Below are 24,541 nucleotides of genomic sequence, written 5' to 3' on the forward strand. Positions count from 1 at the left end.
AATTTCAGAATGGGATCAGGACTATGGGGTTGAGGTCAGGTGTGAAGGAAGAGGGTTAAAATTTGTGACAGCAAAGATCCTTTCAAAATTCTGGTGCAGTCCTCAGTCACTGCAGCCTAATGGTCAGTCAATAGAGTTGAAATCCAGAATACTGAAAGCAGACTCCTGTGCTCCATTTCTGTCCAGGTACTCGTCAGTCACAGTGTGATGAGGTCCACCAGGTTGCCTTTAGGAGGAGTCATGCTGTCAGGAAAGAAATTTACTAAGGTGTCAAACAGCTGAGTTCTTTGAGCACAGGTGTGATCCACATTGGAAAAGCCTAGAGCTGTGAAATCTGAACCAGATTTAAACAGAGCTGAAGCTAGGAGCTGAAACTCTTTTGTCTCTTCTGGGTCTGAATGATCCACATTTATATAAAGATCATTTTGTAGATATTTCAGAGCACTAAGGGGATCCATTTGGGCCTTCTCTTCAAACCCGTGTTTTCTTATGAGGTACTTGCAATGCTCAGTAAGTAATCTTTTGAAGGCCTACACAATTTCAGTGACAAGAAGTCATCTAATCTCATCTTTGGGGACCAAGATTTTCCTGGATTCCCACCAAATAAATAATGAACCTTGTGTAGCTCATCGTATACAAGCTGATGGGCAGATCTTGGACATGGTTCTTCCTCCTGAAGACTTTTACTTGGAGTATCCTTTGCAGCTTGATCATTCTTAGAGACGCAAGACCAACTATTCCTTACAATGTCATAAATCCAGAATGAATTTCTGACATTCTCTTCCCTCTTTTCCTTGTCTTTGCTGAGTCCAGATAAGACATGTATTTCATCCAGTTCTGGATCAATGGTTGCTCTCTGTGTGAATCCTGTCATTGGAACTGATGATCAAACACCAGTTTCGGTCCTCCATCAGCAGTATCCTCCCTGAGTAACATCCATGTGTTTGTGTCAATGTCATAACGATAGAAATCACTTTTCAGAGATTTGCTGTTCTTCACAGAGGAATCCGAATAATGCCCTGGTGTGTAGACTTGCCTTCGTTGAATGTCAATGCACATTTTATGACATGATCTAGCACTAGGACCATTCTCTTTCTCAGTGTCTCTAGAGATACATGTCCATTGGTTCTCTTTCACACTGTATGCCCAGAAGTCGGCAAGATCTTGTGTTCCATCCCAGCCACCAAACAAATAAACAGTCTCTGTTTGAACATCAATAGCCATCTGACGGCCTCCTCTCATTCCTGGTCGGTTATCTTCTCCATCACCTTTGGTACTTTTGGGAATGATTTGACTCCATCGTGGCTTATATTCCTGTTGACTGATATACTGATTGAACAAGCCATCATTTACAGCTTTTTCAATCAATTCTTCACAAGCATCAAAATCACCCTTCAGTACCAATTTATCGTGCAGATCTGTTAACATGGGATGTTCCAGGGCAATCTTGGTTTTCTTTTGCAGTGATTCAAAGGCCTCTGTATAGTTATGTTGTCTGAAGTGTTTTAGGCAAAGGCGAATAGCTTCCTGTTCACGGTACTACTTACTGTACCAGTTGAGACAGGGTTGTACTACATCGGGATCATCAATGCCACTAAATTCAGCATACCAGATGCTAAAGTTAAAGCTGGGGCCCCATGATAAGAGTGGAACTATTTTAATGAATCGACAAGGAAACGTCTGTTCATCAATTTTATGCTTCAAGGTAAATGTTTCTTTGTTATAATCATTCTTTAAGCCACTGGACAATAGCTTTGTCATGTTTTCTTCATTCATTCCACCAAAGACTTTAAATTTCTTCAAACTGCAGACGTGAGTTTTCTCGTATTTTCCAAATGTGATATTCTGGACTATAGCAGGCCTTTCAAGCTTCAGAATCAAGTACTGGGGAGGGTAGCTGCTCTCTGTAGACCACCGTGAAGGCTGGTCATTTGGCTTATCCACTAAAATGTTCATTACACCCAAGTATCTTCCTTCTGAACAATGCCTTCACATAAGTACTCCCATGAAAGTTTCAGGAAGGTAGGTGGAGGAGAAGGAGCTCCACTTGTGTAGCGCGCAGGGCAGAAGCCGGCACTCGGGCCCCGCCAGCCGCCATCTTGTCAGCACCGTAGCGACCGCCGCACATTTTCTTTTTTTTTTTTTTTGATGCTGTTTCCATACTTAACTTGGTTTCCATTCCAGTTAAGCTCTCTGTGTGCTGTGGCATCCCTCCTGCCAGGTTTAATTGCCCTTATTTAAATTCTTTAATTAAAAGTATTGTGTTTCCAGATCCTATAGTTTTAAGTATTACACGAATCATTTAGACGACTTGGACTAATAAATCAAGCCACTGTGCCTTCCACCGAGGGCGGGGCCAGCCAGGGGCCCTGCATCCAGCCCCCGCCCACTTGTGTGAGGACCAGAGCCTGCTGACAGGTGGCCCCGCTTCCTTCCTTCCTCCCAGGCTCTGCGTCCCACACAGCAGCCAGGGGGACCCGGTTAGCATGTCAGTCCGACCCTGCAGTGGCCCGTTCTGTCACCAGGTGAACAGCCGAAGTCCGTTCGCACAAGATGCCCCTCCCTCCCCTCTTGGGCCTCATCTCCCACCCCCGCCCCGTGCTGTTCCCTGCACACACCAGGCCTCTGCTGGTGCAGGAACTGCACTCTGGGGCACAAGACTCCCCCAGATACACCTGGGCTCCTCCTCGTTCATGTCCTTGCCCAGCTCTCATCTTCTCAGGGGGGATCACCGCAACAGCCTCCTGCTCTCAGCACCACTCCGGTACCCTCACAACCTCCCGGTCTTAGTCCATCCATGCTGCTATAACAAGAAAGGACCAGAGACTGGGAGGCTTGAACAACAGACATTTATCTCCCACGGTTCTGGAGGCTGGAAAGTACAAAATCATGGTGCCAGCAGATCTGGCGTCTCACAGCTTCTCACTGTGTCCTCACGAGGCAGAGGGAAAGAGGTCATCCCTCCTGTGACTCTTCTTGTAAGGGTACTAATTCCATCATGAGGGCTCCACCCCTATGACCTAATTACCTCCCAAAGGCCCCACCTCTCATCACACTGGTGATCAGGGCTTCAACATATGAATTTTAAGCGAAACATTGTCCACAGCACTGCTCTACATTTTTGTGCACAATCTTAGCACCTCTAACACACTATAGAATTTACCATTTGCTCCCCCTCCTGGAATATAGTCTCCACAAAGACAAAGATCTTCTCCTGTTTAGTCACTGATGTATCTCAGTGGGTGGGAACTGCTCCTGGCATGTGGTAGGCACTCATTAAATATTGGATGGATGGATAGATGGATAAATCATGTCTTTGCAGAGAGCTCTCAAAAGAACTAGACCAACCTGACTCCCCAGAGCCCTTGAAGCTCTTCAGATGACCTTCCACCCCAGGCAGTGGGACACCAGCAGCTCTCGGTCTAGTCCACTACCTTGAGGCAGGTGTGGGGTGGGATAAATGGAGGGGAGGGTGTGGCCACTCATCCTAGTGAGGAACAGCAAAGGGGGCAGACCCAGGTTCTCAGCCTGGCTCTACCACTGACTGACCATGTGACCCCCACCTCTCTGAGCCTCAGTCTCCAGTTCTACAAAATGGGGATAATTATCATCTCCACCGCTCAGGGTTATTGTGAAGAACACTTGAGATTGACTGTGTGAAGCATCTGACACAGTGCTGGGGACAAGGTAAATAAGCCTTGACTGTAACTACTTTTACTTCAGGGCCAGAGCCCGCAGGTAGAGGTAAGGATGGTAATACCACCAGGCTGCTCCCAAAGGCGCTGAGCTCACCAGGAAGGGACTGAATCGAGAACAGGAAGGCTCCTTTGCAATTTTGGTGAATGGCATTTGGCCGGAGAGGGGGCGAGAGCCCAGAGTTTGCTCAGTGAGAGAGGCTGAGGTCCAGGAAGGAAGACGGGAGGGAGACTGGCCAGTGGCTCCAGCAGCAAAAGGTGGGATGGCTCCTCTCTCCGTATCCCACATACGTCCCAAGACGTACACCAGGCCTCCAAGGTGGCCTTACTACTCTACTCTAGAAGATTCTCCTCTCAGAGCCTTTGGGGAGGGTGCTTCTTGACCTCATTCTCCACCCTCCCTACAGGCCCAGATGCCCTCACTGAGGTTGTGTCTCCTTCACAGCCCTGCTCTTGGCCTCACTCCGCATGCTCCAGCGCCTTCCCGTAGGCCACACAGCCTGTTTCTGCCTCAGGGTCCCTGTGCTTCCTGTCTCTAGGGTGCTGAGGGCACAGCTGGGCCAGGGTAGGGCCTGGAAGTGCCATATTTTTTTTTTCTGTTTTATTATTTATTTTTTTTACATCTTTATTGGGGTATAATTGCTTTACAACGGTGTGTTAGTTTCTGCTTTATAACAAAGTGAATCAGTTATACATATACATATGTTCCCATATCTCTTCCCGCTTGCGTCTCCCTCCCTCCCACCCTCCCTATCCCACCCCTCCAGGCTGTCACAAAGCGCCGAGCTGATCTCCCTGTGCTACGCGGCTGCTTCCCACTAGCTATCTACCTTACTTTTGGTAGTGTATATATGTCCATGACTCTCTCTCGCTTTCTCCCAGCTTACCCTTCCCCCTCCCCATATCCTCAAGTCCATTCTCTAGTATGTCTGTGTCTTTATTCCTGTTTTACCCCTAGGTTCTTCATGACATTTTTTTTTCTTAAATTCCATATATATGTGTTAGCATACGGTATTTGTCTTTTTCTTTCTGACTTACTTCACTCTGTATGACAGACTCTAGGTCTATCCACCTCATTACAAATAGCTCAATTTCGTTTCTTTTTATGGCTGAGTAATATTCCATTGTGTATATGTGCCACATCTTCTTTATCCATTCATCTGATGATGGACACTTAGTTTGTTTCCATCTCTGGGCTATTGGAAATAGAGCTGCAATGAACATTTTGGTACATGACTCTTTTTGAATTATGGTTTTCTCAGGGTATATGCCCAGTAGTGGGATTGCTGGGTCATATGGTAGTTCTATTTGTAGTTTTTTAAGGAACCTCCATACTGTTCTCCACAGTGGCTGTATCAATTTTACATTCCCACCAACAGTGTAAGAGGGTTCCCTTTTCTCCACACCCTCTCCAGCATTTATTGTTTCTAGATTTTTTGATGATGGCCATTCTGACTGGTGTGAGATGATATCTCATTGTAGTTTTGATTTGCATTTCTCTAATGATTAGTGATGTTGAGCATTCTTTCATGTGTTTGTTGGCACTCTGCATATCTTCTTTGGAGAAATGTCTATTTAGGTCTTCTGCCCATTTTTGGATTGGGTTGTTTGTTTTCTTGTTATTGAGCTGCATGAGCTGCTTGTAAATTTTGGAGATTGATCCTTTGTCGGTTGCTTCATTTGCAAATATTTTCTCCCATTCTGAGGGTTGTCTTTTGGTCTTCTTTATGGTTTCCTTTGCTGCGCAAAAGCTTTGAAGTTTCATTAGGTCCCATTTGTTTATTTTTGTTTTTATTTCCATTACTCTAGGAGGTGGGTCAAAAAGGACCTTGCTGTGATTTATGTCATAGAGTGTCTTGCCTAAGTTTTCCTCTAAGAGTTTGATACCTTCTGGCCTTAAACTTAGGTCTTTAATCCATTTTGAGCTTATTTTTGTGTATGGTGTTAGGGAGTGATCTAATCTCATACTTTTACATGTAGCTGTCCAGTTTTCCCAGCACCACTTATTGAAGAGGCTGTCCTTTCTCCACTGTACATTCCTGCCTCCTTTATCAAAGATAAGGTGACCATATGTGCTTGGGTTTATCTCTGGGCTTTCTATCCTGTTCCATTGATCTTTCTGTTTTTGTGCCAGTACCATATTGTCTTTTTTTTTTTTTTTCATTTTAACATCTTTATTGGAGTATAATTGCTTTACAATGGTATGTTAGTTTCAGCTTCACAACAAAATGAATCAGTTATATATATACATATGTTCCCATATCTCTTCCCTCTTGCGTCTCCCTCCCTCCCATCCTCCCTATCCCACCCCTCCAGGTGGTCACAAAGCACGGAGCTGATCTCCCTGTGCTATGCAGCTGCTTCCCACTAGCTATCTACCTTACGTTTGGTAGTGTGTATATGTCCATGCCTCTTTCTCGCTTCGTCACCGTTTACCCTTCCCCCTCCCCATAGCCTCAAGTCCATCCTCTAGTAAGTCTGTGTCTTTATTCCTGTTTCACCCCTAGGTTTTTCATGACATTTTTTTTCTTAAATTCCATATATATGTGTTAGCATACGGTATTTGTCTCTCTCTTTCTGACTTACTTCACTCTGTATGACAGACTCTAGGCCTATCCACCTCGTTACAAATAGCTCAATTTCGTTTCTTTTTATGGCTGAGTAATATTCCATTGTGTATATGTGCCACATCTTCTTTATCCATTCATCCGATGATGGGCACTTAGGTTGTTTCCATCTCTGGGCTATTGGAAATAGAGCTGCAATGAACATTTTGGTACATGACTCTTTTTGAATTATGGTTTTCTCAGGGTATATGCCCAGTAGTGGGATTGCTGGGTCATATGGTAGTTCTATTTGTAGTTTTTTAAGGAACCTCCATACTGTTCTCCACAGTGGCTGTATCAATTTACATTCCCACCAACAGTGTAAGAGGGTTCCCTTTTCTCCACACCCTCTCCAGCATTTATTGTTTCTAGATTTTTTGATGATGGCCATTCTGACTGGTGTGAGATGATATCTCATTGTAGTTTTGATTTGCATTTCTCTAATGATTAGTGATGTTGAGCATTCTTTCATGTGTTTGTTGGCACTCTGCATATCTTCTTTGGAGAAATGTCTATTTAGGTCTTCTGCCCATTTTTGGATTGGGTTGTTTGTTTTTTTGTTACTAAGCTGCATGAGCTGCTTATAAATTTCGGAGATTAATCCTTTGTCAGTTGCTTCATTTGCAAATATTTTCTCCCATTCTGAGGGTTGTCTTTTGGTCTTCTTTATGGTTTCCTTTGCTGCGCAAAAGCTTTTAAGTTTCATTAGGTCCCATTTGTTTACTTTTGTTTTTATTTCCATTCCTCTAGGAGGTGGGTCAAAAAGGACCTTGCTGTGATTTATGTCACAGAGTGTCCTGCCTAAGTTTTCCTCTAAGAGTTTGATAGTTTCTGACCTTACATTTAGGTCTTTAATCCATTTTGAGCTTATTTTTGTGTATGGTGTTAGGGAGTGATCTAATCTCATACTTTTACATGTAGCTGTCCAGTTTTCCCAGCACCACTTATTGAAGAGGCTGTCCTTTCTCCACTGTACATTCCTGCCTCCTTTGTCAAAGATAAGGTGACCGTATGTGCGTGGGTTTATCTCTGGGCTTTCTATCCTGTTCCATTGATCTTTCTGTTTTTGTGCCAGTACCATACTGTCTTGATTACTGTAGCTTTGTAGTATAGTCTGAAGTCAGGAAGCCTGATTCCTCCAGCTCCGTTTTTCGTTCTCAAGATTGCTTTGGCTATTCGGGGTCTTTTGTGTTTCCATACAAATTGTGAAATTTTTTGTTCTAGTTCTGTGAAAAATGCCAGTGGTAGTTTGATAGGGATTGCACTGAATCTGTAGATTGCTTTGTGTAGTAGAGTCATTTTCACAATGTTGATTCTTCCAATCCAAGAACATGGTATATCTCTCCATCTATTTGTATCGTCTTTAATTTCTTTCATCAGTGTCTTTTTTTTTTTTAACATCTTTATTGGGGTACAATTGCTTTACAGTGGTGTGTTAGTTTCTGCTTTATAACAAAGTGAATCAGTTATACATATACATATGTTCCCATATGTCTTCCCTCTTGCGTCTCCCTCCCTCCCACCCTCCCTATCCCACCCCTCCAGGCTGTCACAAAGCACTGAGCCAATATCCCTGTGCCATGCGGCTGCTTCCCACTAGCTATCTACCTTACTATGTTTGTTAGTGTGTATATGTCCATGACTCTCTCTCGCCCTGTCACAGCTCACCCTTCCCCCTCCCCATATCCTCAAGTCCGTTCTCTAGGAGGTCTGCGTCTTTATTCCTGCCTTACCCCTAGGTTCTTCATGACATTTTTTTCCCCTTAAATTCCATATATATGTGTTAGCATACGGTATTTGTCTTTTTCTTTCTGACTTACTTCACTCTGTATGACAGACTCTAGGTCTATCCACCTCATTACAAATAGCTCAATTTCGTTTCTTTTTATGGCTGAGTAATATTCCATTGTATATATGTGCCACATCTTCTTTATCCATTCATCCGATGATGGGCACTTAGGTTGTTTCCATCTCCGGGCTATTGTAAATAGAGCTGCAATGAACATTTTGGTACATGACTCTTTTTGAATTATGGTTTTCTCAGGGTATATGCCCAGTAGTGGGATTGCTGGGTCATATGGTAGTTCTATTTGTAGTTTTTTAAGGAACCTCCATACTGTTCTCCATAGTGGCTGAACTAATTCACATTCCCACCAGCAGTGCAAGGGTGTTCCCTTTTCTCCACACCCTCTCCAGCATTTATTGTTTCTAGATTTTTTGATGATGGCCATTCCAACTGGTGTGAGATGATATCTCGTAGTTTTGATTTGCATTTCTCTAATGATTAATGATGTTGAGCATTCTTTCATGTGTTTGTTGGCAGTCTGTATATCTTCTTTGGAGAAATGTCTATTTAGGTCTTCTGCCCATTTTTGGATTGGGTTGTTTGTTTTCTTGTTATTGAGCTGCATGAGCTGCTTGTAAATTTTGGAGATTGATCCTTTGTCGGTTGCTTCATTTGCAAATATTTTCTCCCATTCTGAGGGTTGTCTTTTGGTCTTGTTTATGGTTTCCTTTGCTGTGCAAAAGCTTTGAAGTTTCATTAGGTCCCATTTGTTTATTTTTGTTTTTATTTCCATTACTCTAGGAGGTGGGTCAGAAAGGATCTTGCTGTGATTTATGTCATAGAGTGTTCTGCCTATGTTTTCCTCTAAGAGTTTGATAGTTTCTGGCCTTACATTTAGGTCTTTAATCCATTTTGAGCTTATTTTTGTGTATGGTGTTAGGGAGTGATCTAATCTCATACTTTTACATGTACCTGTCCAGTTTTCCCAGCACCACTTATTGAAGAGGCTGTCCTTTCTCCACTGTACATTACTGCCACCTTTATCAAAGATAAGGTGTCCATATGTGCATGGGTTTATCTCTGGGCTTTCTATCCTGTTCCATTGATCTATCTTTCTGTTTTTGTGCCAGTACCATACTGTCTTGATAACTGTAGCTTTGTAGTATAGTCTGAAGTCAGGGAGCCTGATTCCTCCAGTTCCTTCTTTCGTTCTCAAGATTGCTTTGGCTATTCGGGGTCTTTTGTGTTTCCATACAAATTGCAAAATTTTTTGTTCTAGTTCTGTGAAAAATGCCCGTGGTAGTTTGATAGGGATTGCATTGAATCTATAGATTGCTTAGGGTAGTAGAGTCATTTTCACAATGTTGATTCTTCCAATCCAAGAACATGGTATATCTCTCCATCTATTTGTATCATCTTTAATTTCTTTCATCAGTGTCTTATAATTTTCTGCATACAGGTCTTTTGTCTCCTTAGGTAGGTTTATTCCTAGATATTTTATTCTTTTTGTTGCAATGGTAAATGGGAGTGTTTTCTTGATTTCACTTTCAGATTTTTCATCATTAGTATATAGGAATGCCAGAGATTTCTGTGCATTAATTTTGTATGCTGCCACTTTACCAAATTCATTGATTAGCTCTAGTAGTTTTCTGGTAGCATCTTTAGGGTTCTCTATGTATAGGATCATGTCATCTGCAAACAGTGACAGCTTTACTTCTTTTCCGATTTGGATTCCTTTTATTTCCTTTTCTTCTCTGATTGCTGTGGCTAAAGCTTCCAAAACTATGTTGAATAAGAGTGGTGAGAGTGGGCAACCTTGTCTTGTTCCTGATCTTAGTGGAAATGCTTTCAGTTTTTCACCATTGAGGACGATGTTGGCTGTGGGTTTGTCATATATGGCCTTTATTATGTTGAGCAAAGTTCCCTCTGTGCCTACTTTCTGCAGGGTTTTTATCATAAATGGGTGTTGAATTTTGTCAAAAGCTTTCTCTGCATCTATTGAGATGATCATATGGTTTTTCTCCTTCAATTTGTTAATATGGTGTATGACGTTGATTGATTTGCGTATATTGAAGAATCCTTGCATTCCTGGAATAAACCCCACTTGATCATGGTGTATGATCCGTTTAATGTGCTGTTGGATTCTGTTTGCTAGTATTTTGTTGAGGATTTTTGCATCTATGTTCATCAGTGATATTGGCCTGTAGTTTTCTTTCTTTGTGACATCCTTGTCTGGTTTTGGTATCAGGGTGATGGTGGCCTCGTAGAATGAGTTGGGGAGTGTTCCTCCCTCTGCTATATTTTGGAAGAGTCTGAGAAGGATAGGTGATAGCTCTTCTCTAAATGTTTGATAGAATTCGCCTGTGAAGCCATCTGGTCCTGGGCTTTTGCTTGTTGGAAGATTTTTAATCACAGTTTCAATTTCAGTGCTTGTGATTGGTCTGTTCATATTTTCTATTTCTTCCTGATTCAGTCTTGGCAGGTTGTGCATTCCTAAGAATTTGTCCATTTCTTCCAGGTTGTCCATTTTATTGGCATAGAGTTGCTTGTAGTAATCTCTCATGATCTTTTGTATTTCTGCAGTGTCAGTTGTTACTTCTCCTTTTTCATTTCTAATTCTATTGATTTGAGTCTTCTCCCTTTTTTTCTTGATGAGTCTGGCTAATGGTTTATGAATTTTGTTTATCCTTTCAAAGAACCAGCTTTTAGTTTTATTGATCTTTGCTATCGTTTCCTTCATTTCTTTTTCATTTATTTCTGATCTGATTTTTATGATTTCTTTCCTTCTGCTAACTTTGGGGTTTTTTTGTTCTTCTTTCTCTAATTGCTTTAGGTGCAAGGTTAGGTTGTTTATTCGAGATGTTTCCTGTTTCTTAAGGTAGGATTGTATTGCTATAAACTTCCCTCTTAGAACTGCTTTTGCTGCATCCCATAGATTTTGAGTCGTCGTGTCTCCATTGTCATTTGTTTCTAGGTATTTTTTGATTTCCTCTTTGATTTCTTCAGTGATCACTTCGTTATTAAGTAGTGTATTGTTTAGCTTCCATGTGTTTGTATTTTTTACAGATCTTTTCCTGTAATTGATATCGAGTCTCATAGCGTTGTGGTTGGAAAAGATACTTGATACAATTTCAATTTTCTTAAATTTACCAAGGCTTGATTTGTGACCCAAGATATGATCTATCCTGGAGAATGTTCCATGAGCACTTGAGAAAAATGTGTATTCTGTTGTTTTTGGATGGAATGTCCTATAAATATCAATTAACTCCATCTCGTTTAATGTATCATTTAAAGCTTGTGTTTCCTTATTTATTTTCATTTTGGATGATCTGTCCATTGGTGAAAGTGGGGTGTTAAAGTCCCCTACTATGAATGTGTTACTGTCGATTTCCCCTTTTATGGCTGTCAGTATTTGCCTTATGTATTGAGGTGCTCCTATGTTGGGTGCATAAATATTTACAATTGTTATATCTTCTTCTTGGATCGATCCCTTGATCATTATGTAGTGTCCTTCTCTGTCTCTTCTAATAGTCTTTGTTTTAAAGTCTATTTTGGCTGATATGAGAATTGCTACTCCAGCTTTCTTTTGGTTTCCATTTGCATGAAATACCTTTTTCCATCCCCTTACTTTCAGTCTGTATGTGTCTCTACGTCTGAAGTGGGTCTCTTGTAGACAGCAAATATATGCATCTTGTTTTTGTATCCATTCAGCCAATCTGTGTCTTTTGGTGGGAGCATTTAGTCCATTTACATTTAAGGTAATTATTGATATGTGTGTTCCCATTCCCATTTTCTTAATTGTTTTGGGTTCGTTATTGTAGGTCTTTTCCTTCTCTTGTGTTTCTTGCCTAGAGAAGTTCCTTTAGCAGTTGTTGTAGAGCTGGTTTGGTGGTGCTGAACTCTCTCAGCTTTTGCTTGTCTGTAAAGGTTTTAATTTCTCCATCAAATCCTTGGTGGGTAGAGTAATCTTGGTTGCAGGTTTTTCTCCTTCAACACTTTCAATATGTCCTGCCACTCCCTTCTGGCTTGCAGAGTTTCTGCTGAAAGATCAGCTGTTAACCTTATGGGGATTCCCTTGTGTGTTATTTGTTGTTTTTCCCTTGCTGCTTTTAATATGTTTTCTTTGTATTTAATTTTTGACAGTTTGATTAATATGTGTCTTGGTGTATTTCTCCTTGGATTTATCCTGTATGGGACTCTCTGTGCTTCCTGGACTTGATTAACTATTTCCTTTCCCATATTAGGGAAGTTTTCAACTATAAATCTCTTTAAATATTTTCTCAGTCCCTTTCTTTTTTTCTTCTTCTTCTGGAACCCCTATAATTCGAATGTTGGTGCGTTTAATGTTGTCCCAGAGGTCTCTAAGACTGTCCTCTGTTCTTTTCATTTTTTTTTCTTTATTCTGCTCTGCAGTAGTTATTTCCACTATTTTATCTTCCAGGTCACTTATCCGTTCTTCTGCCTCAGTTATTCTGCTATTGATCCCATCTAGAGTATTTTTCATTTCATTTATTGTGTTGTTCATCATTGTTTGTTTCATCTTTAGTTCATCTAGGTCCTTGTTAACTGATGCTTGCATTTTGTCTATTCTATTTCCAAGATTTTGGATCATCTTTACTATCATTATTCTGAATTCTTTTTCAGGTAGACTGCCTATTTCCTCTTCATTTGTTAGGTCTGGTGGGTTTTTATCTTGCTCCTTCATCTGCTGTGTGTTTTTCTGTCTTTTCATTTTGCTTATCTTACTGTGTTTGGGGTCTCCTTTTTGCAGGCTGAAGGTTCGTAGTTCCTGTTGTTTTTAGTGTCTGTCCCCAGTGGCTAAGGTTGGTTCAGTGGGTTGTGTAGGCTTCCTGGTGGAGGGGACTAGTGCCTGTGTTGTGGTGGATGAGGCTGGATCTTGTCTTTCTGGTGGGCAGGTCCACGTCTGGTGGTGTGTTTTGGGGTGTCTGTAGACTTATTATGATTTTGGGCAGCCTCTCTGCTAATGGGTGGGGTTGTGTTCCTGTCTTGCTAGTTGTTTGGCATAGGATGTCCAGCACTGTAGCTTGCTGGTCATTGAGTGAAGCTGGGTGCTGGCGTTGAGATGGAGATCTCTGGGAGATTTTCGCCGTTTGATATTATGTGCAGCTGGGAGGCCTCTTGTGGACCAGTGTCCTGAAGTTGGCTCTCCCACCTCAGAGGCACAGCACTGACTCCTGGCTGCAGCACCAAGAGACTTTCATCCACAGGGCTCCTTAATTTGGGATGATTCGTTGTCTATTCAGGTATTCCACAGATGCAGGGTACATCAAGTTGATTGTGGAGCTTTAATCCGCTGCTTCTGAGGCTGCTGGGAGAGATTTCCCTTTCTCTTCTTTGTTCTCACAGCTCCCAGGGGCTCAGCTTTGGATTTGGCCCCGCCTGTGCACGCAGGTTGCCGGAGGGCGTCTGTTCTTTGCTCAGACAGGACGGGGTCAAAGGAGCCGCTGATTCGGAGGCTCTGGCTCACTCAGGCCGGGGGGCAGGGAGGGCCACGGAGCGTGGGGCAGGCCTGCGGCGGCAGAGGCCGACGTGACGTTGCTAGCCTGAGACGCACCGTGCGCTCCCCCGGGGGAGCTGTCCCTGGATCCCGGGACCCTGGCAGTGGCGGGTTGCACAGGCTCCCCGCAAGGGGGCGTGGATAGCAACCTGTGTTTGCACACAGGCCTCCTGGTGGTGGCAGCAGCAGCCCTAGCGTCCCATGTCTGTCTCTGGGCTCCGCACTCCCAGCCGCGGCTCATGCCCATCTCCGGAGCCCTCCCAAGCAGAGTTCCCAATCCCCTCCCCTCGTGCACCAGGAAACAAAGAGGGAAGAAAAAGTCTCCTGCCTACTCGGCAGGTCCAGACCTTTCCCCGGACTCCCTTCCGGCCAGCTACGGTGCACCAACGACTCGCAGGCTGTGTTCATGCCGCCAACCCCAGTCCTCTCCCGGCGCTCCGACAGAAGCTGGAGCCTCAGCTCCCAGCCCCGCCTGCCCCAGCGGGCGAGCAGACAAGCCCCTCGGCTGGTGAGCGCCGGTCGGCCCGATCCTCTGCGTTGTAATCTCTCCGCCCTGCCCTCCGCACCCCTGCCGCCGCGCTCCCCTCCGCGGCTCCCAAGCTCCCCCATTCCGCCACCCGAAGTCTCCGCCCACGAAGGGGCCCCCAGTGCGTGGACACCTCTCCCCCCTCACAGCTCCCCCCCGCTGGCGCAGGACCCGTCCCTATCCCTCTGTCTCTGTTTAGTGTTTTCTTTTGCCCTAACCAGGTACGTGGGGGGTTCCCTGCCCTTTGGGAGGTCCGAGGTCCTCTGCCAGCGCTCAGCAGGTGCTCCGCAGGAGTTGTTCCACGCGTAGATGCACCTCCGGTGCATCTGTGGGGAGGAAGGTGATCTCCGCGTCCCACTCCTCCGCCATCCTCCCGGAAGTCCTCCATATTGTCTTGATTACTGTAGCTTTGTAGTATAGTCTGAAGTCAGGGAGCCTGATTCCTCCAGCTCCGTTTTTCATTCTCAAGATTGCTTCAGCTATTCAGGGTCTTTTGTGTTTCCATAAATTGTGAAATTTTTTGTTCTACTTCTGTGAAAAATGCCAGTGGTAGTTTGATGGGGATTGCATTGAATCTGTAGATTGCTTTGTGTAGTAGAGTAATTTTCACAATGTTGATTCTTCCAATCCAAGAACATGGTATATCTCTCCATCTATTTGTATCATCTTTAATTTCTTTCATCAGTGTCTTTTAATTTTCTGCATACAGGTCTTTTGTCTCCTTAGGTAGGTTTATTCCTAGATATTTTATTCTTTTTGTTGCAATGGTAAATGGGAGTGTTTTCTTGATTTCACTTTCAGATTTTTCATCATTAGTATATAGGAATGCCAGAGATTTCTGTGCATTAATTTTGTATCCTGCTACTTTACCAAATTCATTGATTAGCTCTAGTAGTTTTCTGGTAGCATCTTTAGGATACTCTATGTATAGTATCATGTCATCTGCAAACAGTGACAGCTTTACTTCTTCTTTTCAGATTTGGATTCCTTTTATTTCCTTTTCTTCTCTGATTGCTGTGGCTAAAACTTCCAAAACTATGTTGAATAAGAGTGGTGAGAGTGGGCAACTTTGTCTTGTTCCTGATCTTAGTGGAAATGCTTTCAGTTTTTCACCATTGAGGATGATGTTGGCTGTGGGTTTGTCATATATGGCCTTTATTATGTTGAGCAAAGTTCCCTCTGTGCCTACTTTCTACAGGATTTTTTATCATAAATGGGTGTTGGATTTTGTCAAAAGCTTTATCTGCATCTATTGAGATGATCATATGGTTTTTCTCCTTCAATTTGTTAATATGGTGTATGACGTTGATTGATTTGCGTATATTGAAGAATCCTTGCATTCCTGGAATAAACCCCACTTGATCATGGTGTATGATCCGTTTAATGTGCTGTTGGATTCTGTTTGCTAGTATTTTGTTGAGGATTTTTGCATCTATGTTCATCAGTGATATTGGCCTGTAGTTTTCTTTCTTTGTGACATCCTTGTCTGGTTTTGGTATCAAGGTGATGGTGGCCTCGTAGAATGAGTTGGGGAGTGTTCCTCCCTCTGCTATATTTTGGAAGAGTCTGAGAAGGATAGGTGTTAGCTCTTCTCTAAATGTTTGATAGAAATCACCTGTGAAGCCATCTGGTCCTGGGCTTTTGCTTGTTGGAAGATTTTTAATCACAGTTTCAATTTCAGTGCTTGTGATTGGTCTGTTCATATTTTCTATTTCTTCCTGATTCAGTCTTGGCAGGTTGTGCATTCCTAAGAATTTGTCCATTTCTTCCAGATTGTCCATTTTATTGGCATAGAGTTGCTTGTAGTAATCTCTCATGATCTTTTGTATTTCTGCAGTGTCAGTTGTTACTTCTCCTTTTTCATTTCTAATTCTATTGATTTGAGTCTTCTCCCTTTTTTTCTTGATGAGTCTGGCTAATGGTTTATCTATTTTGTTTATCTTCTCAAAGAACCAGCTTTTAGTTTTATTGATCTTTGCTATTGTTTCCTTCATTTCTTTTTCATTTATTTCTGATCAGATTTTTATGATTTCTTTCCTTCTGCTAGCTTTGGGTTTTTTTTGTTCTTCTTTCTCTAATTGCTTGAGGTGCAAGGTTAGGTTGTTTATTCGAGATGTTTCCTGCTTCTTAAGGTGGGCTTGTATTGCTATAAACTTCCCTCTTAGAACTGCTTTTGCTGCATCCCATAGGTTTGGGTCGTCATATCTCCATTGTCATTCGTTTCTAGGTATTTTTTGATTTCCTCTTTGATTTCTTCAGTGATCACTTCGTTATTAAGTAGTGTATTGTTTAGCTTCCATGTGTTTGTATTTTTTACAGATCTTTTCCTGTAATTGATATCTAGTCTCATAGCGTTGTGGTCGGAAAAGATACTTGATACAATTTCAATTTTCTTGTATTTACCAAGGCTTGATTTGTGACCCAAGATATGATCTATCCTGGAGAATGTTCCATGAGCACTTGAGAAAAATGTGTATTCTGTTGTTTTTGGATGGAGTGTCCTATAAATATCAATTAACTCCATCTTGTTTAATGTATCATTTAAAGCTTGTGTGTCCTTATTTATTTTCATTTTGGATGATCTGTCCATTGGTGAAAGTGGGTGTTAAAGTCCCCTACTATGAATGTGTTACTATCGATTTCCTTTTTTATGGCTGTTAGTATTTGCCTTATGTATTGAGGTGCTTCTATGTTGGATGCATAAATATTTACAATTGTTATATCTTTTTCTTGGATCGATCCCTTGATCATTATGTAGTGTCCTTCTCTGTCTCTTCTAATAGTCTTTATTTTAAAGTCTATTTTGTCTGATATGAGAATTGCTACTCCAGCTTTCTTTTGGTTTCCATTTGCCTGGAATGTCTTTTTCCATCCCCTTACTTTCAGTCTGTATGTGTCTCTACGTCTGAAGTGGGTCTCTTGTAGACAGCATATATAAGGGTCTTGTTTTTGTATCCATTTAGCCAATCTGTGTCTTTTGGTGGGAGCATTTAGTCCATTTACATTTAAGGTAATTATCGATATGTATGTTCCTATCCCCATTTTCTTAATTGTTTTGGGTTCGTTATTGTAGGTCTTTTCCTTCTCTTGTGTTTCTTGCCTAGAGAAGTTCCTTTAGCAGTTGTTGTAGAGCTGGTTTGGTGGTGCTGAACTCTCTCAGCTTTTGCTTGTCTGTAAAGGTTTTAATTTCTCCATCAAATTTGAATGAGATCCTTGGTGGGTAGAGTAATCTTGGTTGCAGGTTTTTCTCCTTCATCACTTTCAATGTGTCCTGCCACTCCCTTCTGGCTTGCAGAGTTTCTGCTGAAAGATCAGCTGTTAACCTTATGGGGATTCCCTTGTGTGTTATTTTTCCCTTGCTGCTTTTAATATGTTTTCTTTGTATTTAATTTTTGACAGTTTGATTAATATGTGTCTTGGTGTATTTCTCCTTGGATTTATCCTGTATGGGACTCTCTGTGCTTCCTGGACTTGATTAACTATTTCCTTTCCCATATTAGGGAAGTTTCCAACTATAAATCTCTTCAAATATTTTCTCAGTCCCTTTCTTTTTCTCTTCTTCTTCTGGAACCCCTATAATTCGAATGTTTGTGTGTTTAATGTTGTCCCAGAGGTCTCTGTGTCCTCAGTTCTTTTCATTCTTTTTGCTTTAGTCTGCTCTCCAGTAGTTATTTCCACTATTTTATCTTCCAGGTCACTTATCCGTTCTTCTGCCTCAGTTATTCTGCTATTGATCCCATCTAGAGTACTTTTAATTTCATTTATTGTGTTGTTCATCATTGCTTGTTTCATCTTTATTTCTTTTAGGTCCTTGTTAAATGTTTCTTGCATTTTGTCCATTCCATTTCCAAGATTTTGGATCATCCTTACTATCATTATTCTGAATTCTTTTTCAGGTAGACTGCCTATTTCCTCTTCATTTGTTAGGTGTGGTGCATTTTTATCTTGCTTCTTCATCTGCTGTGTGTTTTTCTGTCTTCTCATTTTGCTTGTCTTACTGTGTTTGGGTTCTCCTTTTTGCAGGCTGCAGGTTCGTAGTTCCTGTTGTTTTTAGTGTCTGTCCCCAGTGGCTAAGGTTGGTTCAGTGGGTTGTGTAGGCTTCCTGGTGGAGGGGACTAGTGCCTGTGTTGTGGTGGATGAGGCTGGATCTTGTCTCTCTAGTGGGCAGGTCCACATCTGGTGGTGTGTTTTGGGTTGTCTGTGGACTTATTATTATTTTAGGTAGCCTCTCTGCTAATGGATGGGGTTGTTTTCCTGTTTTGCTGTTGTTTGGCATAGGTTGTCCAGCACCGTAGCTTGCTGGTCATTGAGTGAAGCTGGGTGCTGGTGTTAAGATGGAGGTCTCTGGGAGATTTTCGCCGTTTGATATTATGTGGAGCTGGGAGGTCTCTTGTTGACCAGTGTCCTGAAGTTGGCTCTCCCACCTCAGAGGCAGAGCCCTGACTCCTGGCTGGAGCACCAAGAGCCTTTCATCCACACGGCTCAGAAGAAAAAGGAGAAAAAGTAGAGAGAATTAGTAGAAGTATGAAGAAAGAAAGAAAGAAAGAAAGAAAGAAAGAAAGAAAGAAAGAAAGAAAGAAAGAAAGGAGAAAAGAAGGAAAGAAAGGAGGGAGGGAGGGAGGAAGGAAAGAAGGAGGGAAGGATGGAAAAAAGACAGAAAGAAGATACAGTAAAATAAAATAAAGTAAAGTATGATAAAGTAATTGAATTAAAAAATAATTATTTAGAAAAAAAAGGGACGGATAGAACCTTAGGACAAATGTTGGAAGCAAAGCTATACAGACAAGATCTCACACAGAAGCATTCACATACACACTCACAAAAAGAGGAAAAGGGGAAAACATCATAGATCTTGCTCTCGAAGTCCACCTCCTCAATTTGGGATGATTCGTTGTCTATTCATGTATTCCACAGATGCAGGTACACCAAGTTGATTGTGGAGATTTAATTCTCTGCTCCTGAGGCTGCTGGGAGAGATTTCCCTTGCTCTTCTTTGTTCTCACAGCTCCCAGGGGCTCAGCTTTGGATTTGGGCCTGCCTCTGCGTGTAGGTTGCCGGAGGGCGTCTGTTCTTTGCTCAGACAGGACGGGGTTAAAGGAGCCGCTGATTCGGGGGCTCTGGCTCACTCAGGCCGGGAGGAGGAAGGGGTATGGAGTGTGGGGCGGGCCTGCGGTGGCAGAGGCCAGCATGACGTTGCACCAGCCTGAGGCGCGCCGTGCGTTCTCCCAGGGAGGTTGTCCCTGGATCCCGAAACTCTGGCAGTGGCGGGCTGCACAGGCTCCCCGGAAGTGGGGTGTGGGTAGTGACCTGTGCTCCCACACAGGCTTCTTGGTGGCGGCAGGAGCAGCCTTAGCGTCTCATGTCTGTCTCTGGGGTCCGTGCTTTTAGCCGCGGCTCGTGCCTGTCTCTGGAGCTCCTTTAAGCAGCGTTCTTAATCCCCTCTCTTCGTGCACCAGGAAACAAAGAGGGAAGAAAAAGTCTCTTGCCTCTTCGGCAGGTGCAGACTTTTCTCTGGACTCCCTCCCGGCTAGTCGTGGTGCACTAACCCTCTGCAGGCTGTGTTTACGCCGCCAACTCCAGTCCTCTCCCTGCGCTCCGACCGAAACCCGAGCCTCAGCTCCCAGCCCCGCCCTCCCCGGCGGGTTAGCAGACAAGCCTCTCGGGCTTGTGAGTGACGGTCGGCACCAATCCTCTGGGCAGGAATCTCCCCGCTTTGCCCTCCGCACCCCTGTTGCTGTGTTCTCCTCCGCGGCCCCAGAAGCTTCCCCCCTCCGCCACCCGCAGTCTCCGCCCGTGAGTGGGCTTCCTAGAGTGGAAACCTTTCCTCTTTCACAGCTCCCTCCCGCTGGTGCAGGTCCCGTCCCTATCCTTTTGTCTCTGTTTATTCTTTTTTCTTTTGCCCTACCCAGGTAGGTGAGGGGTTTCTTGCGTTTTGGGAGGTCTGAGGTCTTCTGCCAGCGTTCAGTAGGTGTTCTGTAGGAGTTGTTCCACGTGTAGATGTGTTTGTGGTGTATCTGTGGGGAGGAAGGCGATCTCTGCGTCTTGCTCTTCCGCCATCTTTGGAAAGTGCCTTATTTGAGTCTCTGAAGGAACACTTTACTTCTCAGAGATCTCTGCCCCCGCCTCTCTCTCTCGGCCTTGGCACGGTGCCCAAGTGCCTGGCGGGGAAGGAGGGGCTGTGGCCTCCCTTTCTTGGACAGGTTTCTCCAAGCCTCAGTGGTCCGGGGCCGCTGAAGCAGCCTCGCTGTTGGCAAGGCCTGGCCTGGCCTTGAGGCCACGCCGAGCAGTCAGAATCCTGGTCTGGCTCCGCTTTCTGCCTGTTGTGCACTTTTTCTGGAGTCCAGATATCCTGACACTGTGAATAGCCTCATAGCCATTCGTTCTGTAGCGGTAAAGGGGTTGCCCATCAGTCCTTCTGCTCAACCTTCAGTCATCAGGGCAGAAATTACGATCTGGCCCTAGAGACGATGGAACCAGGAGGGCAGAGCGGCTTTGCCCCAGGCCACACAGTTGGCAACCAGAAAAGCATCCTCATCCAGCCTTCTCCCCTTTCTGTCTCACCACCAGAATCACCAGCAGACCCTGTGAGTTAGAGAGCTGGGCTGGTTGCATTCCCACCCTGCCTGAACTCTACTCCAGCGTCGTAGGGTAGAACACACGACCAGGCTGCCAGGGGTATGGGAGGGTCAGGGGCGGCTGGCCCCAGGCCCACAGAGGAAGCACCAGTGACACGGCCCAGCCTGGGTGTGGGCGGCAGAGTGCTCAGGCCACAGAAACCTGGGCCTGGCAAAGTGACAGGCTGGCCTTGCTGAGAGCAAGCGTCACAAGGGATGCCTCTGGGTTCAAAAGTCCAGGCTTTGAGGGACAGAGTGAGGACCCAAGGAGGACCACAGCTTCTGAGGGGACGACTTGAAGCTGGCCTCCGCAGTCATCCCATCGGGGTTCCGGAGCGTGATGCGGCCACCAAAAGTGCAGATCCCTTGGCTACGCTGAAGGAGTCTCTCGTCCAGTGGAGATGAGGTGGTGGTCAGTTCTGAGTGACACAAAAACAACTGGAGTTTGTCCAAAGGAGGGCAACCAGGATGGAAAAATGAAACCAGATTGTCCCACAAGGAACTGGGAATGTTTCGCCTGATAGAGCATGGAACCGGGTGGCCATGGGCCTCACCTTCCCCTAGGGGAAGGGACGAGGTGGAGAGGCAGGATCTGATCCCCATGTGGAAACCCGAGGGCACAGTCTGGAACCCCTTGCGGGTTGCCCCCCAGACAAGGATTTTAGTGAAGGCCAATGCTCTAAAGATGCCGCGGCCCAGGAAAGGGTGCTCGGCCAGGAGGGCTCGGTCAGCGGGTAGGCGAGAACGAGAGGGTCGGCCTCCCGTGTCTCTTCCAACATGGGGGCCTTTGTGAGCCCTTGCCCAGCGGCCAGTCGTCCCTCTGTGCCCTCTGGGCCTGAGCCTGCAGGCTTCTCTCTGGCTGCACCTGTGGCCCCAGGTGAGCTGCCTTTGCTGTGCTGTGTCTCTGCTCTTGTGTTCTCCTCAGGGGAGGTGCTGGGGGGGTCGGGGCACAGCAGGAGGCCCTGCTTTACTCACTCGAATGCTTCTGAGGCGCTCTGCGGTCCCCCGGGCCGTGTCGCACACATGGGAAATGAGGAACCGCACCCCCGCTCCCCGACGCACACATCTATACGCTGAGCCCTCTGCCACTCCTTCTGAGGGAGCTGGATTTCTGTTTTCAATTTTTTTAGCTGAAGAATAACCCATACACATATAGGAACATGCAAACATACGTACCAAAATAATTTTAAACAATAATAACTCAGTCATTGAAAACAAAGCCAACACCCATGTACCCACCACCCAGGTCAGGAAATAGCACACTCCCAACCCCCCAGAAGCACCCCTTTGCCTCCTGTCAGTCATTTTCCACTCCCTCCTGCCCAAGATACCCACCCCGACTCCCGACTCCAAGTCTATGGTCTTACTTTGCCTGTTTGGAAAGCTTATGTAAGTAGACCCGTGTATGTGCTCTTTCGCTTCTTTGGCTAACATTGTATTTGTGGGATTTCTGCTTACTGAGCAGAGCTCTAGTTTGCTCATTTTTAGTGCTGAGTAGTATCCCATTATGTGAATAACCACAAGTTTATCCATTCTACTGTTGATGGCCATGTGCGTTGTTTCCAGGTTGGAGCTTTTACAAATTCTGTTTCACAACCGGTGCAAACAGTTCTGCTGGATACCCACTGGGGCATGGGGTCGGTGGGTCGCAGGGCTCAGCGGCGGGAGGTGCTGCCAGTTTCCCAGGCAGCTGTGGGAATTGAGTCTCAATGTTCTCTTGAGGTGTCAGTGGTCGCCATGGGGACAGCTGTGGCCGACTGGGGATGACTTTCTTACAGAGGAGGTGTGCGTCCCCCTCTCTCACAGAGTGCTGTTCGCTGGGATGGGCACGGGGGGCAGCTGGAGGGTGGACTGCAGGGTTCTGCTTCTGGAGGGGAAAGGGGGGGTCAGCTAGGAGGCTGGTGCCGTTGTGCAGGTGACAGAAGACAGTGGGCCAAATCAGGGCAGGTGTGATGGGATGGGGATGAGGGGACAGGCGCAAGGCACGAGGGAGGCGGAACTGGCAGGACTTGGTGCCTAATCAGACGCTGGGGAGACGGCGGAGGCATCGGTGGAAGTGCCTGGTTGTTGCTGAGATGGGAAACAGGAGGAGCAGATGCTGGGGAGAAGGGGAGTTTGGCCGTACACTCAAGGACCGCTAAGCTACAGGGGGCCCACTTATACGAACCTGCCTGCTTGGGAGGCCAAAGCCCAGTTGAGCAGCACATCTCTGGTGGAACTCAGAGACGCACAGTCTGAGCTGATGCCCAGGGGACAACCAGTAGCCCCGGAGCGTCTAAGGCCTGCAAGGATCTCGTGTCTAAGGCCTGCAAGGATCTCACTAAAAGCAAAAATTGGGGGTTTCTTCTTTGCTGCTGTGGGGCTGCTTTGAGAAGCAGAACCTCCCTTCTTTCAAGGGGCTTTGAGCATAAACTGAGTATGCATGGCTACAGAACCTTCTGGGACATCAGTAGCATGGAGGGAAACCATGACCATCCAGGGCTAAGGGAGCCCAGTGCCCTAAGGTAGTATCCAGGAGCCTGGGTCTGGTTGAGGCCAGCACTGATGACTCCAGAGGTCCAGCTGGGGGCAAGGACCCTAAAACCAGGAGGTCCTGGGCCTCTGGCAATGCTCAAATTCAGGCCAGTCATGGAGTGGTCCCAAGGAACTAGGCTTTTCAGAACGGGACCCCAGCCCATGCTTATGGGGAGCAGGCCCCAGCCCCTGGGGTGGGAGCTGTAGGAGCAGCATGGGAGCTGTAGGACCAGCATGCCACACCCCAGCCAGGTAGACGGAAGCAGGGGCGGAGCATCTCTGTCCTCTGTCCTAGCAAAGAACTAGGGGCCTGTGAAGAAAACGGAGGCACAAGTTCAGTCTCAGGGAGGAGACCAGCACTTCGAGACAGGGATCCTCGGGCTTCGTGGGAAAGCTGACCCCAGACCTCCCGCAGCCTCCCAGGATCCCAGACACCTGCACCTACAAGTAATCCCCACCAGCCAGTAGGCCTGAGGCTCCCCCATGCCCTCTGACCCCACTTTCCGCCCCGGCTCCTAGGGAGGCCCCATCCAGAACCGCAAGTCCAAGCGCTGTCTGGAGCTGCAGGAGAACAGCGGCGCAGAGTTTGGCTTCCAACTGGTGCTGCAGAGGTGCTCGGGCCAGCACTGGAGCATCACCAATGTCCTGAGGAGCCTGGCGTCCTGACCCCGCCGGGAGTCGTCTCACACCCCGCCCCTTTGCTACTGTGTAGCACCCGCTGCAACGTTGCCTGCTGTCCGTGTGGGGTTGTTTGGAGTCTGGGGAACCAGGTTGGTGGGCCCCCAAGAGAGCTTTTTATTTCCTAGTCAATGTTCATGGAGTTTATAGAAAGAGGCCGAACGGTGGGTGAGGGTATAATATCATAAACTATTTTGCAACTGTAAATAGGGGACACGTGGAAAATATTTATAACTGACAATAAAATACTATTGGTTAAGAAAAGGGATTTTGCAGTTATTTGGTGCTCGGTGGAGATTCAGGCCTGGCTCCTCTGAACTTGGAGTGCTTGTAGCCCAAGATGTGTCCCAGTGTGCTCTCCCTACTCTACATCCCTGAGAAAGGAGGCTTTAAGCCCCTGCAGACAGTGAGAGCTCGTTGTGCAAGCTGCCGGCTTTCTCTAGGAGGCCCAGGGCAGCGAGAAGGGTGCCTCGACCTCAGGGCCACCTCCAGAGAGGAGGTTCCCTCTGCCTCTGCGCAGCACTTACCGCCTCCGGAAGACGGCCTCAGTCCTCCATCCCGAGAAACCAGGACGGCTCGTTGGCCACTGGAGCGTCACCTGCTG

At 45.5% G+C, this 24,541-nt stretch overlaps 1 protein-coding gene and 2 pseudogenes across 2 annotated transcripts in view; 1 reads left to right on the plus strand and 2 right to left on the minus strand.

Moving 5' to 3' along the window:
• Positions 1-24,194, plus strand: part of GALNT18 (polypeptide N-acetylgalactosaminyltransferase 18) — a 355,688-nt gene extending 331,494 nt beyond the window's left edge. For both annotated transcript variants that reach the window (XM_030831400.2, XM_030831402.2), the window contains one exon: positions 23,779-24,194. In XM_030831400.2, the coding sequence (XP_030687260.1) occupies positions 23,779-23,925 (147 nt within the window). In that variant the 3' untranslated portion in view covers positions 23,926-24,194. The remainder of the gene's footprint in view (positions 1-23,778) is intronic.
• Positions 164-874, minus strand: LOC138842777 (muskelin pseudogene; annotated as a pseudogene).
• Positions 871-14,500, minus strand: LOC132597690 (muskelin pseudogene; annotated as a pseudogene).
• Positions 24,195-24,541: the final 347 nt, after the last annotated feature.

The sequence above is a fragment of the Globicephala melas genome, chromosome 8, assembly GCF_963455315.2.
Source record: "Globicephala melas chromosome 8, mGloMel1.2, whole genome shotgun sequence".
In the NCBI taxonomy this organism is placed as follows: domain Eukaryota; kingdom Metazoa; phylum Chordata; class Mammalia; order Artiodactyla; family Delphinidae; genus Globicephala; species Globicephala melas.